This window comes from Balaenoptera acutorostrata, chromosome 3 (genome assembly GCF_949987535.1).
Source record: "Balaenoptera acutorostrata chromosome 3, mBalAcu1.1, whole genome shotgun sequence".
NCBI lineage: Eukaryota > Metazoa > Chordata > Mammalia > Artiodactyla > Balaenopteridae > Balaenoptera > Balaenoptera acutorostrata.
In genome coordinates this window covers 52,874,755-52,891,033 of record NC_080066.1, presented here as the reverse complement: position 1 = coordinate 52,891,033, position 16,279 = coordinate 52,874,755, and the positions used below count along the sequence as shown (strand labels likewise).

At 46.7% G+C, this 16,279-nt stretch overlaps 1 protein-coding gene across 10 annotated transcripts in view; it reads left to right on the top strand.

The window, feature by feature from the left end:
* The window catches only part of ADAMTS17 (ADAM metallopeptidase with thrombospondin type 1 motif 17), a 372,624-nt gene that overhangs the window by 107,347 nt on the left and 248,998 nt on the right, over window positions 1–16,279 (top strand). For all 10 annotated transcript variants that reach the window (XR_009007372.1, XR_009007376.1, XR_009007375.1 and 7 more), the window contains one exon: window positions 2,545–2,588. Coding sequence is in view for 3 of the 10 variants with exons in the window: in XM_057542046.1 (XP_057398029.1) it covers window positions 2,545–2,588 (44 nt within the window). In the remaining 7 variants the exon portion in view is untranslated. The remainder of the gene's footprint in view (window positions 1–2,544; window positions 2,589–16,279) is intronic.

Here is a 16,279-nt window from a genome sequence, read left to right as displayed (position 1 = left end):
CCCTACATGTGGGTTTGGCATGAGTTTGCAGTGGGAGCCAGGGTACCTGGAGATGAAGGTGACCCTGCAGGCAGAAGGCTTGCTTTTCCTTTTCTGAGAAAGGACCTTGAACAGGCAGGGGAGAGAAGATTCAAATTCTGGCAACCCTTTCAAGCCAGACCTCTAATTGAGCTTGGCCCTCCGTGAGCCCACCATACGTCCTCCCACTTCCTCAGGAGAAGCAGTGGGTGACGCTGCAGGGTCCATCGCTTGAGACCACCCGTTTCCCTCCAGGGAAGCGGGGGGATGAGAGAACACACAACGCCCTGTCAGCCATCTTCCTCCAAGCTGGCCAGAGAGACAGCTAGAAGGAGCTGGGGCCAATCCCCTCAGCAGCCCTGTTCAGTCTGTTTAATTCTCTTCTGTGGGACTGGTGGCCACACACCCTTTCTCCCTTTGCCCAGGTGAGACAATGCGATGATGCTTTCAACACTTTTAGTTGCTCACTCTGGGAAACCCTGGAGCGAGGTCTCAGGCCAGTCTGGTGGGTGGGTGGGTGTGTGTGTGTGTGTGTGTGTGTGTGTGTGTGTGTGTGTGTGTGTGTGTGTGTGTGTGTGTGTGTGACACGCCCAAAACATTCCAGTGGGAAGGGTGTCAGATCAAGAATGTTGAGTTAGGGTTAGTTGGATACCAGACCAGTAAACATATTTATGTCCCTAATTTTATTTGTTTTCTTCTCTGCCTCTGTGTCTTCCTTGCCACCCTCTACTGCCTGTTAATTAGTCTTCTGAAAGGTCGTCTTTGACAGAAAAATCAAGGCACGAGTCTTCATTTTCCTATGGTTATTCCATCTCCATTTCTATGGAGGCTCCCTGAGCCTCCATAGAAAAGAAAAGCCTGAGGGTCTTGAAGCCTTCCTTTTTCCTTTGTTAAAATTATTTTAAAATTGATTACCAAAATATATACGTTCATTATGAAAAAATTAGAGACGCAGTCAGCAAAACCGATGTGGGCTGCTTAGGGGATTGGCCCAGCTCCTTCTAGCTGTCTCTCCGGCCAGCTTCAGGGCCACCTCTTCAGAGCTGTCACACCCATGCCGGCTGCCCTTTCCTCTGGGCTCACAGGATGTCCAGGGTGCCTGGCAAGACTTCTTGGCCTGAGGCAGTGGCCTGGACCAGGAAATTCTGTACATCAGAGCCCCAAGTGGAATCTTTTAAACCTACAGATCTGGCCTCTGCAGGTCTAGTGGGTGGGTAGAGTCTTTGACAACTTTCAGGCCAGCCTGAAGCAGAGCCAGGGTTGGGAACAAGCAGGTTTTGCTCCACTCACATGGACATCCACCTGGTGCTGAGAGACGTTAGACATGGGTTACATTATGGAGGCAAATAGGACAGAATGTGCTGTGGATTGGAGTGGAGGTAAAAGGAAAGCTGATGATATTACATTGCCTTCTTGTCATTGTCCCCAGTGTGAATGGCAGATCAGATCCTTCCGTGAGAGTAGATTTTTGACCCAGAGTAGGAAAGGAATTGAGGACACTGAATGCCGAGGTGGGGATGGAGTGTCAGAAAGGGGAAGGTATTATCCCATGAGGGAAGGCGACGTGTGACCCATCCAGGACCTGCCACTTTCATTGACAACTTTGTTTAGTGCCAGCCTGACAAGAGCCTGACCCATTTTTCTTCCCAGAGAATTTTTTAAAAGTGAAATGAGACGAGGTGCCTTCAGAACACACCTTTTCAACCTGAAGCTGCACTGGAGTGTGTTTAGAGAGCTGCAGATGAGTGGGTGCTTTCTACCAGTCCCCACGGTACGCCATGAGAAGATGAACGTGGGGCCAGGCACTGCTGTCCTCACCCAGTCCTGGGCAAGATACCTCCCCAACCAGCGCTCTGGTCAGCTCCCAACTAGGGAACTTATGGGCAGAATAGTGGGAATGCTCCGGTTTTGGAAAAGAATGGCCCAGATTCCTCATTTCATACCTCACAGGCCAGAGGGAGGCCCTTGTACTTGCAGAACCGAGGCTGGATCAGATTTCGAGCATCTTTGCTGTTTCATTTGTCCACAGCCACACACCTGGGAGATCCTAGGGAGCTTTAAAGAATATAAGTTTTAGAAATGACTTTTTTGTTGTGTTCTCATGTAAGTGATACACAGTCATTCCAGCATCTAAAACCAGTTGCTGCCCAAGTAGAGTAACTTAGGAAGTCACTATAGTTTGATGATATTGACTAATAATTATCTCTGATAGATGACTTGGTAAACATCTTCTGAAACTTTCAGCGTTGGAAGGAGTCCTTCCAGCAACTGAGTGTTATTTATGGAATAGTTCAGCTATGAAAGGAGGATCTTACGTGGGGTAACTGGGCCTACCAGTTGGAAATGTGGTTAATCTTGGCAAATGCTGCTAGTTATTCTTCATTATAACAGGTGGCAACTAAAGAGATAACTTTGTTATGGGCAAGATGAGTAATCAAGATTAATTAGATTAATTGACAATGTTTTCTTCTCCCATTCTTGGAGGTACTACACACACCTGACTATTTCTTTTTTTAAATTTTTTAGGACAGATTTCTGCGTACACAAAGATGAACCTTGTGACACCGTTGGTAAGTTTAGAGTTAAAATAATAACTCTATACCCTGTGATAATGTGGACACTTGATAACACAGTCTGAAGGAGCCATCCTCAAACAAACTCTGCCTTTTCTGTTACCTCTTTTTTGGGTAAATTTGGTTTCTGATTTTATTTTACTTTTCTTCTTTCCTAAAAAGTTTTGTAGTTGCTTATGGCAGAAGGCATCTAGACGGAGGGTTAGTAAGGAAGATATGAAAAGTTCAACCAAAGGAAGGAGCTCTCAGGCTGTCCTGAAGTGACTGTAGTTGGGTTGCATTTGTCTCTGAGCCTCTTGATCACCAGTGCAGGAGGGGGACCTCGCTGAATTACACGATTGTCACGAGACAGAAGCTTCACCAAGTGTCATAAGAGGTGAAGTGTGACTGCAGGGTTGTGGGACTGGTGTCCTTCCACAGCCTTGGCACCAGACTCATCGCTTTCTGGTCAAACAGAAGTGATGCTGACATGTAGGGCTGGCAAACACAGTTTCCCTCTCCCCCTGCCCTTCTACCTACACCTCCTCCCCCACCTTCCCCTTCACTTGCCATTTCCTTTCTCTCCTATCTTCAGTTATATCTGGCTTGCTCTTGAACTCTCATAGGTTTCAAATTGGAACCAGTCTTTGAGTGTAGGAATAGAGCACTTGGTTAACAGAAACCAAGAGGGTTTCCCATTTTGTCTGCTATAGCACAAACCTCTGTTCACTAAGAGGTTGAAATATTGCACCACCAAAAGCAAGGTTTGGAATTGAATGTGCTTAGAACTGTACGAAAATTGAAGGAAAACAGTATAGGATTGAATATTTATTATTGTGGAATTCAAATGTTAAAAACCTGTGCTTCCCGTGGAGTACTGGCAGCGGGTAATCCCGGGCCTTCTCTCTGGCTCTGCCAGGTACAAGCTGGGTGTAAATCTCCATAATCCATGAAATAGTCACTTTGGACTAGGTGCCTTACAGGGTCTTTCCAAATCTAGTAGAATGATAGCTAGCATTTATGTCACATTTTAGAGTTTCAAAATGATTTTTTATACTATACTTTAGCAATCCTCTAGACAAATCTGAGAACTAGGTGTTAAAAACCAACTAACCAATCTGTGCTTCGTTATTTGGGGGCTGTCTCCATAACAGAATTACTAGGCAAATGCAATGTGAAGTAAGCTTTGATAGAGGGTTAGCTGATGCCCGAGTCTATTTGGGGCTGTAGAGGACTGGTATATGTCCATCTCTGTCCACTGCCATGGCTGCCAAGGCCTGTGCTATCCAGAGGACTGGCTACTTCTTCCCAGTGTTCACAACCCAGCTCTGACACCTCCACACTTCACCCAGGAGGGGCTTCTGCTCCCTGCCCCTCCTGCTCCCTATGCTTGCCCCTGCGGAGACGTGAATCCGTTGTACTGCCCTTGTCTGCACATCTTCCTTGGAAGACTGTGCTACACAGAGCAGAGTCTGGCTTTAACCCATGTGTCATGTCCTTCAGTGCCTGGCACAGGGCTGGAGAGGCTGAGTCACCACTGTTGATCCAATGAAGGAATAAACGAATGAATGCAGATGAAGGAACTATAGTATTTTTGAGTAATGTGCATCTAATGACCTGGTTTTCTTTCATGTGATTTAGAGCCAGCTTTAATTTTCTTTTGAATATGTAACTTTCATATCTGCGCAGGCAGCTAGCTCTCTCAAGCATCCTTCCCTCCTCTAAACCACATCACCACACTACTTGTATTCGTCTGCTAGGGCGGCTATAACAAAATACCACAGACTGGGAGGCTTAAACAACAGAAATTTATTGTCTCACAGTTCTGGGGGCTGGTTCAAAATTAAAGTGTCAGCAGGGTTGATTTCTCCTGAAGCCTCTCTCTTTGGCTTGCAGATGGCCATCTTCTCCCTGTGTCTTCACATGGTCTTCCTTCTATGTGTGCCTGTGTCCTAATCTCCTCTTTTATAAGGATACCGCTTATATTGGATCAGAACCCCACTCTTATGACCTCATTTAATCTTAATTACCTCTTCAAAGTCCCCATCTCCAAATACATTCACACTACGGGTTATGGCTTCAACTTAACGGTTTTTCGGGGAAAACAATCACAAAACCTACATGGTGTTTTATTAGTACACATTTGTCTTAATGTGTCATAATTTACTTGTACATATTATCAAGTCAGTAAGAATAATGGGTAATTTGATAAAAATAATAATTTGAAAACTGGGTTTATGGCAATCTTATAGCAGTCTCATCCAATTTATTTCTGTATTTTTTTACCTTTATATTTTGAAATAATTATAGAATTTCTTAAAGTTGTCAAAATAGTACAGAGAAGTCTCATACCAATCATCCAGCTTCTATGGTAACATCTTATGTAACTATAGTGGATTTCTGAAACCAGGAAATTGATTGGCATCATGCAGTCAACTAGACTACAGATCTTACTCAGGTTTCACTGGTTTTGCGTGCACTCATTTTTGGTTATGCTTTTACCTATTGTTCCATGACATTTTATCACATGTGTGAATTTGTCCATCCACCTTAACAATCAGGAACAAAACTGGTCCATCCCCTCCAAGCAGCTCCCTCGGGCTGGCCCTGAAGAATCACCCTCTCCTTCCCTCCCTTTCCCTAACCTTGGTTACTACTTATCTGTAATCCATCATTGTAATTTTGTCATTCCAGTATCCAGTTTATTTTTGTATTTTGTTTTGATTCCACGGAATGGAAAAATAATCTGAATCACATAAATATGTGGTTGCCAATGCTAAGAGATTTTGAACAGCTGCCTTCAAATCTCAGGATCCAGCTCTAGCAGGAAGGGCTGTGCCCTGAGTTTTTTAGAAAATGAGATAATCTGGTACCTTGAGAAACTGGGAAGGCTTGGGGGTTATCAACATCTTAAGTTTGGTATATAATAGTGTTTTTTGTTTGCTTCGTTGTTTTAATTAGAGTAAAACTTACAGATAGTAAAGAGTACAAATCTTGATGGATTTTAAAAATTTATGCCTATGCTTGTTTTTTAGTTTATCTCTTACTCATTGAAATAGTTTTAAAGGAGCGTTTTGAATTCTGTTTTAATCTATTTTTTAAAATTGTGGTAAAATATATATAACATAAAATTTACCATCCTAATCATTTTTTTAGTGGACAGTTCAGTGGCATTAAGTACACCCACATTGTTGTGTAATCATATGCCTGTATTCTCAGACAACTACGCAGATTAAGATATGGAATGTTCTCAGCCCCCAGAAGTTTCCCTCATGCCTCCTCCAAGTCCCCCAGAGGTACGCCCCCAGAGGTAACCTACGGTTGTAAATGTTTTTAATCACTGTTTTTTTAATAGTTTAATTTTAAAAAAATAGTTTAAAGTAAATTTCAAAGTTAAATTTGAATGATTCATTTGAAGAATCTCTGAGGTAGTGGGTGGAGTTTGGGGTTCCATGAATAAAATTGATACTTCCCCTCTACACTGCCCAGTCTGCATTAGCCCAGCTCATCAGACAGGATTCCTGACTGTGGAAACAAGCAAAAAGGGCATGGATCAGAAGGGGGACTGCCCCTGAGGCTGGAGGACCAGGTTGGAACACAGCCAGCGCCTGAGGGAGCCCTGGAGGGGGGGAAGGCTGCGGAGCCCAGGCAGAGGTCCGCATCGGGGCTGAGAGGAATGGTGCTGTCTGCCCCACAGCCACCATGTCACCAGCTCCCCGTTCCGAGTCTTGCTCTCAGTCACGTGTCTGCCTCTTTCTACCCCCACCTGCGTGGGGGTGAGGGTGGCTCTGGCCCTTTGGGCTTCCATAGGGAGGCAGCGGCACCTCCCACAACGAGTGCATTCAAGGTGGGTCTGTAGAGGGGGTGCTTTACGGAGGAAGGACGATGCTGGACAGCTCAGAATGACAATATCCACTACATCCCTGATCTTTTTGTAAAGATTGAAACCCGAGACACCGACACATCCTCTGTGCACATGACAGGGGTCCTGCTGACACAGGTGATGGGGCTTCCCTGGCCCTGATTCTGAGGTGGTCCTGACTCCTGTGGGAGTGAGGCCTCACCAAGCTCCTCCACACTGGCTAGCGGCTTGACTGAGCAAACAAGTGGACACACTTCTGAAGATTCACACCAGACAGACCCTCCCTTCCTCTTGGGCCACTATGGAAGGGGAAGGGGTGACACTTAGAGGTCTTGCTTATCTCCACCTTGGGGGAAGACACACACAAGGAGAACTTAAGGCAATTCTTAAGGCAGCAGGATCTGGGAAAACAGGCTTCTTCCCTAACAGAAGCAGCTGCCCTCTTACTGTGGTTCCCACTGTGCACATTTCAGACTTGCCTTTGTGGGGTGTGGGCTTTTCCTCTGTTGAATTGCTTCATCCTGTGTGATCTGCTTTCCTGCCACCATCCTAACGAGGAAGCCTCCTACGTGAGAAAAGGGTGCCCGACTTCCAGGATCGTGCAGGCTAGAGACCTCTGGAGGCTTTTGCTGGCCCTTTGCCCTCCTCCTCCCACACCCTGGGGCCTCTCTGGGGTGCTGGCCTGAGCAGTCATGTCTAACCACAGCCTGGCTGACCAGACACGTCTTAGTTACGGTCAGGGGGTGTGGGGTGTTTGTCCTGCTCCTACCCTCGGCTGCAGGCTGAGCTACGATGATTTTTTTTTGACAGCCTAATTCAAGCTTTATGAATTTAGTTTTAATTATCGGGATGTATTGTTTTCCTTACTTGGTCTCATAATAGTTTTTAATTACTGGAAAAGCCTTCCTTTTCCTCCCCCAGGAGAGGGATGTGATGGTCCTACACAAAGGAAAATGGAAATATTACACAGCCTCGTGAAATGTGTCACACAGAAGGCCAGGGAGAGGCTGTTGAGGGGGTCCAAGCCTGGTTGGTGTCCTGGGGCCCTGCTGCTCTGACATGAGGGTCCCTTTCCACAGCTGTCCCTGAACTTGGGTGGAAGGACCCTTCCTCGCGTGGCCCACAGCCCTGGCTCTGAGCTCCCTGAGAGGTCTGGCCGGACCAGGGGGCACTTCATAGATGTGGCCACTGACCTCCATGCAGCGGGTCTATCTGTGAGGGAGGAAGGGGGCATCACTGACAGGATGAGTGTGTCCAGGAACGAAGCATCTCCTTCAGAAGTCTGCTCCAGGCCAGCCCTCCATGAGGCCATGGATGTAAAATGTGCTGGGGAGCCAGTGAGAGGCGAGGGAGGCTGGGGCTACAGTGTCGCAATGCTGCCTCGGCTGGGTTTTTATTCACTGAATGTGTCATAATTTAGGGCTCAGACAAGAAAGTAACGCCAAGTTTTATGTATAAAAACAAACATCAAAATGTATCTATCTGGCTGTACATTATCCCCTTTACAGTGGTCACCCTGGACGGCCATTTGCTTGTTCCAATCCCAGTGCTGTGGCCAGAAAGTGTGGACACCCGCTTGTGGATTTCCTTCAGAGTGAGCATTCATCTTCTGTCTTTTCATGGTGTTGGTCAGTCTTCATTCTTCGAGAGTGGTTTTGAATTGTGGAGGTGTCAGATGTTCTATTTGCTGAATGAGGCTGAAAAATATTGTTTGAGGTAAAAATTCAAAAGTTTTATTAGTCAGCTTCGGGTTTCTTTGTTTCTGAGGGCTTTCCTATATGTTTGTTTTACTTTACTTGTTATTCCTTTGGACCTTACAGAAGTCACGGTTCACTTTTGCTTCAAGATTGTTAGAAGTTGACTCAGATGATTGCCTTCAGGGGAAGCTGCCCCATTGAATGAACAAGTCCTGAGGGGTCCATCTCCTTACCTCATACCCATCTCACGTTGGGCACGGTGCACCCTGCTTCAGTTTCAGGCTTATCCACACCATGTCTTTTGTGTCTACTCTGAGAAGCTTACGAAGGAGAAGGCTTAACATTCAATGACAGATTAGTTGTCCCAAATCAGACAACCTGAGGTCTTCAGCAAATTCATCTATTTGTCAGAAGTTATATTAGTATTTATAATAATGCTCTAGACCATTCTGTGATTTTTGAGAGGTTTTATGAACGATTTTAATTTTGGGAATAAAATATGCATGCACCTAGCAATCAGGGCTTCAGACTGGGCAAGTGCTGCCTTCCTCATCATACAGTAAAAAAAAATAGGTCATTCCCTTAAGAGAGTTAGGAAATAGAGTTACTGTGAAAGCTAAAAAGTATATACAGTCTTTCCGCGGTATCTGTGGGATTGTTTCCAGGACCCCCGTGGATACCAAAATCCGCGGATGCTCAAGTCCCTTATATAAAGTGTCCCAGTACACTCAGCCCTGTGTATCCTCAGGTTCTGCATCTGCAGATTCAATCAACTGTGGATGGAAGGGCTGAGTGTACTTGAGTAAACTAACTTTTTCTCTCACCATTAGGCCTTAAACGTAGGTAGAGAGTATTTAATGAAAAATGTCAATTAAGTCCTGTCTGGATTTTGGAGGTAGTCTTTTAAAAGACCCTTTGTAGGAGCTGCCATGGCCTGAGGGAAAAAAAATGAGGGCAAGAAAGGGGTGGCCACGTGGAGTTTCCTCCTGGTCACCTTGTATGGCTGTCCTATGGTTTGGCTTGAAGATAGTGACCGTGGTGAATAAAAATGTGAGTGTGCACGTGTATGCACATTACATATGTACATATACACATGCCTAGGTGCATGTCTGCACATGGAAGTGTGTGGTGTTTACACTTTCTGTACCTTAAAGTCTGGAGGGCTTTCTTTGTTCCTGTAAGTTCCCCAGAAGGGAGCCCTCCAGGGAAGGGACAACACAGCCAGAACCAGGGCAGGGGATTTCTGTTTGGGGCTCAGCAGAAAGTCCACACTGAAACCAGTGGCCCCAGGGGACCAAGTTCAACTTTTCTTCTTCCTCATGCCAGGGTCATGACTAAGGTTACATAATGGCTGAAGTACATTTAAAAATGGTGAAAATATGCGGATATGTTCTTTGCGTGGGGTACCTTTGTTCTGGAACTACATGGGAGACCACAGAACACTCGGTGATGCTTGAATGCCTTTTGAGATGGAGAGCAAGAGGGCTGAGCAAGAAGGAACTGACCTCTGCAGGGTTTCCAGCTATGGCCCTTCAGATGTAGGCTGTGGAGCCCCCTCTTACCTTCAGGTCGGCAAGTGGGTGGCTTGTGGGAGAGTTTCCTTCTGGAGGCTGCTGGCTTGCACCATTGTGGGTTCTGTGCTTGGGTGGCCCACGGAGGCAACTCTGAAGCAGATGCCCTTCCAGTTAGGTGGTCCCTAACCTGCGGAAGACGTCAGTGACATCGGGGTCGGGCCACAGACCACCGCCCTCTCATTTAACACAGGCCTCGGCACGACAGCAGCAGAAGGACTGTGTCTCTGTTGTTCCCCGATGCTTCCACCCTCATGGCTCAAGAGTGCTTTATGATTAGTTTGGAGAGAAGTGGGAGCCTCTCTGCCTTGCCAGACAGCTCTTTCTCACTCATGTGATGCTGAGGCAGTTTGCTAGAAACACAAAACCCCTCCCGGTCTGGGGGAAATGTGGGGGAGTAGAGTCCCAAATGGGAAACTAGGCCTTTCTGAGATGCCTTCTGTGTGATTGTGAGTCCCAAAGCCCTCTGGAGCCTTTGGGCAGCCTCTCGCTGAGAGCAGGAGGAGTGGGCAGGAGAAATGAGGGGCCAGGCTCCTCTGCAGTGGGTCCTGCCCTGGCTGGCAAGGGCCCTGAGCCAGAGAGGTGCCCCCACCAGGGCTTCCTTTCCAGTGGCCCTCAGGGTGGTTCCTGTTCACCACCTCACCTGCACAGTGAACGCTGGGTCTCCTCGGGCTGTGGCTTGGCTCAGTCCAGGGGTCTGAGCATCGTCTCTGTGGGGAGACCGGGGTTCAGATCCTGCTTCCACCACTGTCCTGTGTGAGTCCCCTGATACCTCCGGCTCTGTTTTCTCCTCTGTAAAATGGGGATAAGGATACCCAGAGTTACTGTGAAGGTTAAATGAGATGATCAATTGCACCCCTTAGGATGGATATTGTCAACAATAACAACAAAAAGCTTGCAGAAAATAACAAGTATTGGTGAGGATGTGAAGAGACGGGAACACTTGTATACTGCTGGTGGGAGTGTAAAATGGTGCACCCGCTGTGGAAAATAGTATGGTGGGTCCTCAAGAAATAAAAATAAGATCCAGGAATTCCACTTCTAGGTATCTACCCCAACGAAATGGAACTTGAACAGATATTTGTACACCTGTGTTCATAACAGCATTATTCACAGTAGCCAAAAGGTGGAAGCAACCCAAGTGTCCTTTTATACATACACAGAATAATATTCAGCCTTAAAAAAGAAAGGAATTCTGAGATATGCTACAACATGGGTAAAATTTGAAGACGTTATGCTAAATGAAATAAGCCAGTCACGAAAAGACAAGTACTGTGGAATTCCACCTAAAGTCCCTGAGGAGTCAAATTCATAGAGACAGAAAATAGATTAGTGGATGCCAGGGGCTGGAGGGGAGGGATAATGAAGAGTTATTGTTTAATGGGTACAGAGGTTCAGTTTGGGAAGGTGAAAAAGCTCTGAAGGTGGATGGTGGTGATGGTTGCACAACAATGTGAATGTATTTAATGCCGTTAAAACTGTATACTTAAAAATGGTTGAAATGGTAAATTGTATGTTGTATATACTTTACCATGATTTTTTTTAAATGCTATGACCAAGGAAGCAAAAGAATTACTTTTATTCAATAGTACTTCTTCTCAAAAATTTCTTCCAAGAAAAATGGTGAAGATGAGAGAGAAACTACAATTTCCAAAGAAGGGGGTCCTCATGCTTCCCTCCCTGGGAGGCCAGGTGGCAGTGAGGTGCTTCAAGAGCTGCAGGGCCCTGGGGTGGTGTGGGGGGCAGAGCAGGGAAGGAGGGAGGAAAGGAAGGCTGGGAGAGGGCAAGGCTCTGGGTGTGGAGAGAGTGAGGAGAGAAGAGGGCATATGAAGAAATGTTGCTGGAGATTGAATTAGAGAGCCCTTTCTGATGTTCTCAGAGAGATGCAAGTAGGGATTAGGAGGCCCTTTTTGGTTTTTAGGCTGTGCTTCTTTGGCTTAGATTCCAGAGCCAGATTGGACCTTACAGGCACTGAGACTTAGTGAAGTTACTGCTGATAGTTTTGGACCTTGGGCCATTCTCATCTACGTCTGGCATTAAAATCATCACTTTAGAGTCGAGCCAAGAGGTCACTTTCCCAAGGACTGCTCAGTTGTTGCACTCATGGTATACAGAGCTAGGGTTGGTCACACTCAAGTCATGTCACGCTCAGAAGTAACCACAGGGGCAGGATGTGTGTGACCCTCTGGAGGTAGAAATGCAATTTAGGGGAGAATGTTTGTTTGCTGCTTGCATACTTCAGGCAGTTCACTGGGATTCTGTGGTGTCTGTGAGCTCATTAAATTGAAGAACCCCCAGCTCTCCCATGTGAAGGTTGTTTCTGAGTTTTTAACCTCAGTTTCTACAAATATGCAGCTTAAGAGACAGGAGTGCTTTAGGAAGGAGAGAGGAGGTTATGTCAGACCAATCTATTGGTCTGTTCTGTTGCACAGAGACCAGATCTTGGCCTGGCTGTTATATGGGGTTTGGGTTCCAAATGCCTTTGGAATTATTGGCATAGACAACTTGGATGAGAAGTTACTGACAAGTACTGTTGTGGGGGAAGAGCATATTATTGATGTACAGGAAAGGGCTGAGTCATGGTCAGGAAGGGGCTGAGTCATGGTGAGGAACTGCTGAGTTCATCAGGAGGGGCTGAGTCATGGTTAGGAGAGCACTGAGTCATGGTGAGGAAGGGATAAGTCATGGTCAGGAAGGGGCTTAGTGATGGTGAGGAAGGGCTGAGTCATGGTGAGGAAGGGCTGAGTCATAGTGAGGAAGGGCTGAGTCATAGTGAGGAAGGGCCGCGTCATGGTGAGGAAGGGCTGAATTATGGTCAGGAAGGGCTGAGTCATGGTGAGGAAGTGCTGAGTTCATCAGGAAGGGCTGAGTCATGGTAAGGAGAACACTGAGTCATTGTCAGGAAGGGCTGAGTCATTGTCAGGAAGGGCTGAGTCATGGTGAGGAAGGGCTGAGTCATGGTGAGGAAGGGCTGAGTCATGGTGAGGAAGGGCTGAGTCATGGTGAGGAGAACAGTACGTCATGGACAGGAAGGGCTGAGTTGTGTTTAGCACATGTTGCTGACACAGTCCAGGGTGTTATGGAAAGACTGCTAACTGATATCCACACCTATTTTTTTTCTTCCTGGATGATTAAATTTCCCTACTGTCCTGGCATTAGGTGTGGCAAAGTGACTGCTTTGTCCACTGGAATGGGAATAGAAGTGATGTGCACTATTTCCAGGCCTGGCCCCTACAAACCTCCTGTGAAATGGTGCTTGAGGCTCTTCCTCTATTGGTTGACTGGCTAAGGCCCAACCAGGAGCCAGCGTCCTCAGGCCCTGAAACATTGGATGTTATGTGAGTGAGAAATAAAGCGTCTGAAGACACTGAGATTTGAAGTTCTGTTTGCGACAGCACTTACCTCCAATATCAGAAACACCGAAGGCTGAGTTGAATATAAGACCCTACCCTTGAGGTACTTTAAGGTCTCAAGGCAGCAAAGACTTCATCTCAGCGAGGACTGAGAGGACGGCAGCACCGTCTCCATGTTCAGGCTGAAAGAACAGCTTTGGCAGGTGACCCATGGGGCCTGGTGGAACAAGGGGCAGGGCCCAGAATCTTGAGCAGTTTCTAGTGAAGAATTAAAAAGCAGTCTTGGACTTGGAGGGGAGGAAAACTTAACTCTTATTTGCTTCTACCCATCTTATGTGCGTTAGCTGGGGCCCTTTAAATTAGACTGACAAAGGACAAATTAATAACTGAAAAGCAAACACAAGTTGACTAATGCATGCATCATGCATACACGTGGGAACACCTAGTGGGGAGTAACTTTAAGGGGTGTTTAGAACTTGGGCTTGTATAACATCTTAAAAAAGAACAGTAAATTTTAAAGAAGTAAATGGACAAAGGAAAAGGACTTTGAGTTTCTCGGGTGGCAAATTGTAGGAAGGTATATATATGGGAGACCTAATGGTACATAAGAGCTACGTAAAGCAAGGTTTGTTAGAGTCCTCTGGTGCCCTCTCTGGGCTAAGGGTCTAGGGTTATCTCCAGTGATTAACTTCTGTAGAGAGGGCATGGGGGACACCTTTACAAACTTATGGCCTGCTTTTAGGCAGATGAGGGGAGGGCAGAGAGCTTTTTTGTACCTGTATCTTCTCAGTTGCCTTCAGCTCAAAATAATCCTTATGCCAAAGTGGCACATTTTGGGGTGGCATGTTCTGCGACCCTTCAGACTTCTCTGGGATCTTGAGGGAAATTCCTTCCATTGTTGAAGATATTTGGGGCCGAGGAGGGAAAAGAGGCCCAAAGATTGCTGCTGCTTGAGAATAGTGCTGAGGACGGGGAACTCACAGGTACTGCACAGCTCTGCTGCACAGATGTGGTCTAGATATGGACCAGCAGCTTCCTAGCCTTGATCAGGGGCCCAGTGCCAGTCCTGGGTGTGAGGTGGAGCCCAGAGCCCCTCATGTGTCTCCCAGGAAGCAAGTAGGCACATGAGGAGTCCTGTAACGACTGGACCACCCACCCTCAGCATTTTCCTGACCCCACTGTGAGGGGAGCAGGCTCACTGATGATCCTGGATGGCCTTGAACTTTGGGGTTGGGCATGCTCTGGTTTTGCTGTGATTGAGTGCTAGAGAGATGCCCAGTGTCAGCTTTAACCTGGAGACCACCCCCTCCGTCATTGGCCAGAAGGGGGCGATCCTGAGGGTGGGGCTCATTTCCCCAGAGGGTTTACTGTTTCCCTGCTGCAAGGTTGTAAGGCTCTGATGGGATTCAGGTTTGACTTCTTGTCAAGTCAACTACACGAGGGTAATGTGTCCTTGTCCATCCTCTTCCTAGCTGCATCAGCCTTTTCTCTCTGCAGTGCCCTGGCCCTCACTTCCATAGCACTAAGCAGGCCAAGGAACCTGGTGGCTTAGTAGATGTCCACGGGTGCACAAGGGGCCAGCCTCTGTGGTTCTGGAGCACTTCTCCAGGCTCCCTCCTTCAGCGCTGGAGAGGCCCCCTTCTCCACTCACTTGCACAAGGGGTGGCCTCTTCTTGCTCCTCGGCCTCCTTACATCTTCTGTTGGTCAAGGGCATCGTTTTCCTCAGCTCGGGCTGCTATAAGGAAATACCACAGATGGGAGGCTTCAACAACAGACATTTATTTCTCACAGTTCTGGAGGCTGGAAGTCCCAGATCAAGGTGCCAGTCAACTCAGTGTCTGGTGAGGACCCTCTTCCTGGCGTGCAGACGACTGCTGTGTCCTTGTGGTGGAGGGCACGTGAGCTCTGGTCTCTCTTCCTTTTCTTTTAAGGAGGACTGTTGTGTCCTCATGTGGGGCCTCACCCCATGATGCATCTAAATCAGATTAGCTCCCTAATACTATCACATTTGGGGGTTAGGGTTTTAACAAATGAATTTGGGGAACCCAAACATGAAGTCCACAGCAGGCATCAATGCAGTGTAACGTCTCACAGGCCTGGGGGTGGTGTCAAGATCCAGGCTTTCTTAGAACTTAGCCTCAGAAAGTTGAAGAGCTTTGCTTCCAGCAGAGCCTTCTGCTGTGCCCTCCACCTTCCCTGCTTGATGGACGGTACCAGTGCCGCTCTTTGTCCTGTCATCCTGGGTGGCGATGGAGGTGATGCTGAGAGCAGCTCCCATTTGTTGAGAACTCCCGTGTCAGATACTTCATGTTTTTAATTCATGTAATCCTCACAATTCTATTAGGAAGTGCTGCTGTAATCGCCACTTCACATGCGGGGAAGCTGAGGTACAGAGAGGTAAATAACTTTCCTGAAGCCACATAGCTTGTAAGAGGTAGAGCCAGCATTTGACCCAGGACAGTTCAGTTTCAGTCTTTTGTTTTATTACCTGTACTTTTCTCCTAACTATATCTTGCCTTTCAGTAACCTTCTAAGAGAGGTATTATTCCTGTTAGCAGATGGGAAACTGAGTCTCCAAAAGGATACATTTCTTGTCTGAAATTATACTGTTAATGAGTGACAGCTGGCCTTGAACTCACTCACTGTGAAGCCTGAGAGTTTTAACTCCCACCTCTCCTCCTGCCAGATCTGTGCCCATTCATTTTTCTCTTTCTGCAAGTATATATCACCCATTATTATTTTTACCCAGTATTTTCTTCTTTTCATTGTCTTTATCATATGTACTATTTGCAGAATGGATCTCTGTCCTCTCCTATATCTTGCTTTTTCAGCATTCATACTCGTAAGTATTCTTTGAGAACCTACTGTGGGCCAGGCACTGCTCCAGCCCTGGGGATGCTTAATGTACAAAATAAATGTCCCTGTTTTTGTGGAACTGACATTCTAGTGGAGGGGATGGGTATGTGCTATCAGTAAGTAAACTCCAGAGTAGGGATAAAGTGATCAAGTGGAGAAACAAAGCAGAGAAGGGGGTTAGGAAGCTGATGGGGTGGGACTTCACATTTTAGCTTGAGTGGCTGAAGACTTTGCTCAGAGGGTGATTTGGAAATCAGACTCTCCACCCGTAATGCCTTTGGCAGGCCAGGGCTTCTAGAAGTGCTGAGGTTAACTCTGTCATCAGTATGAATCTCTGAAAGCCAACGAAGGGTCCCCAGGGTGAGCAGC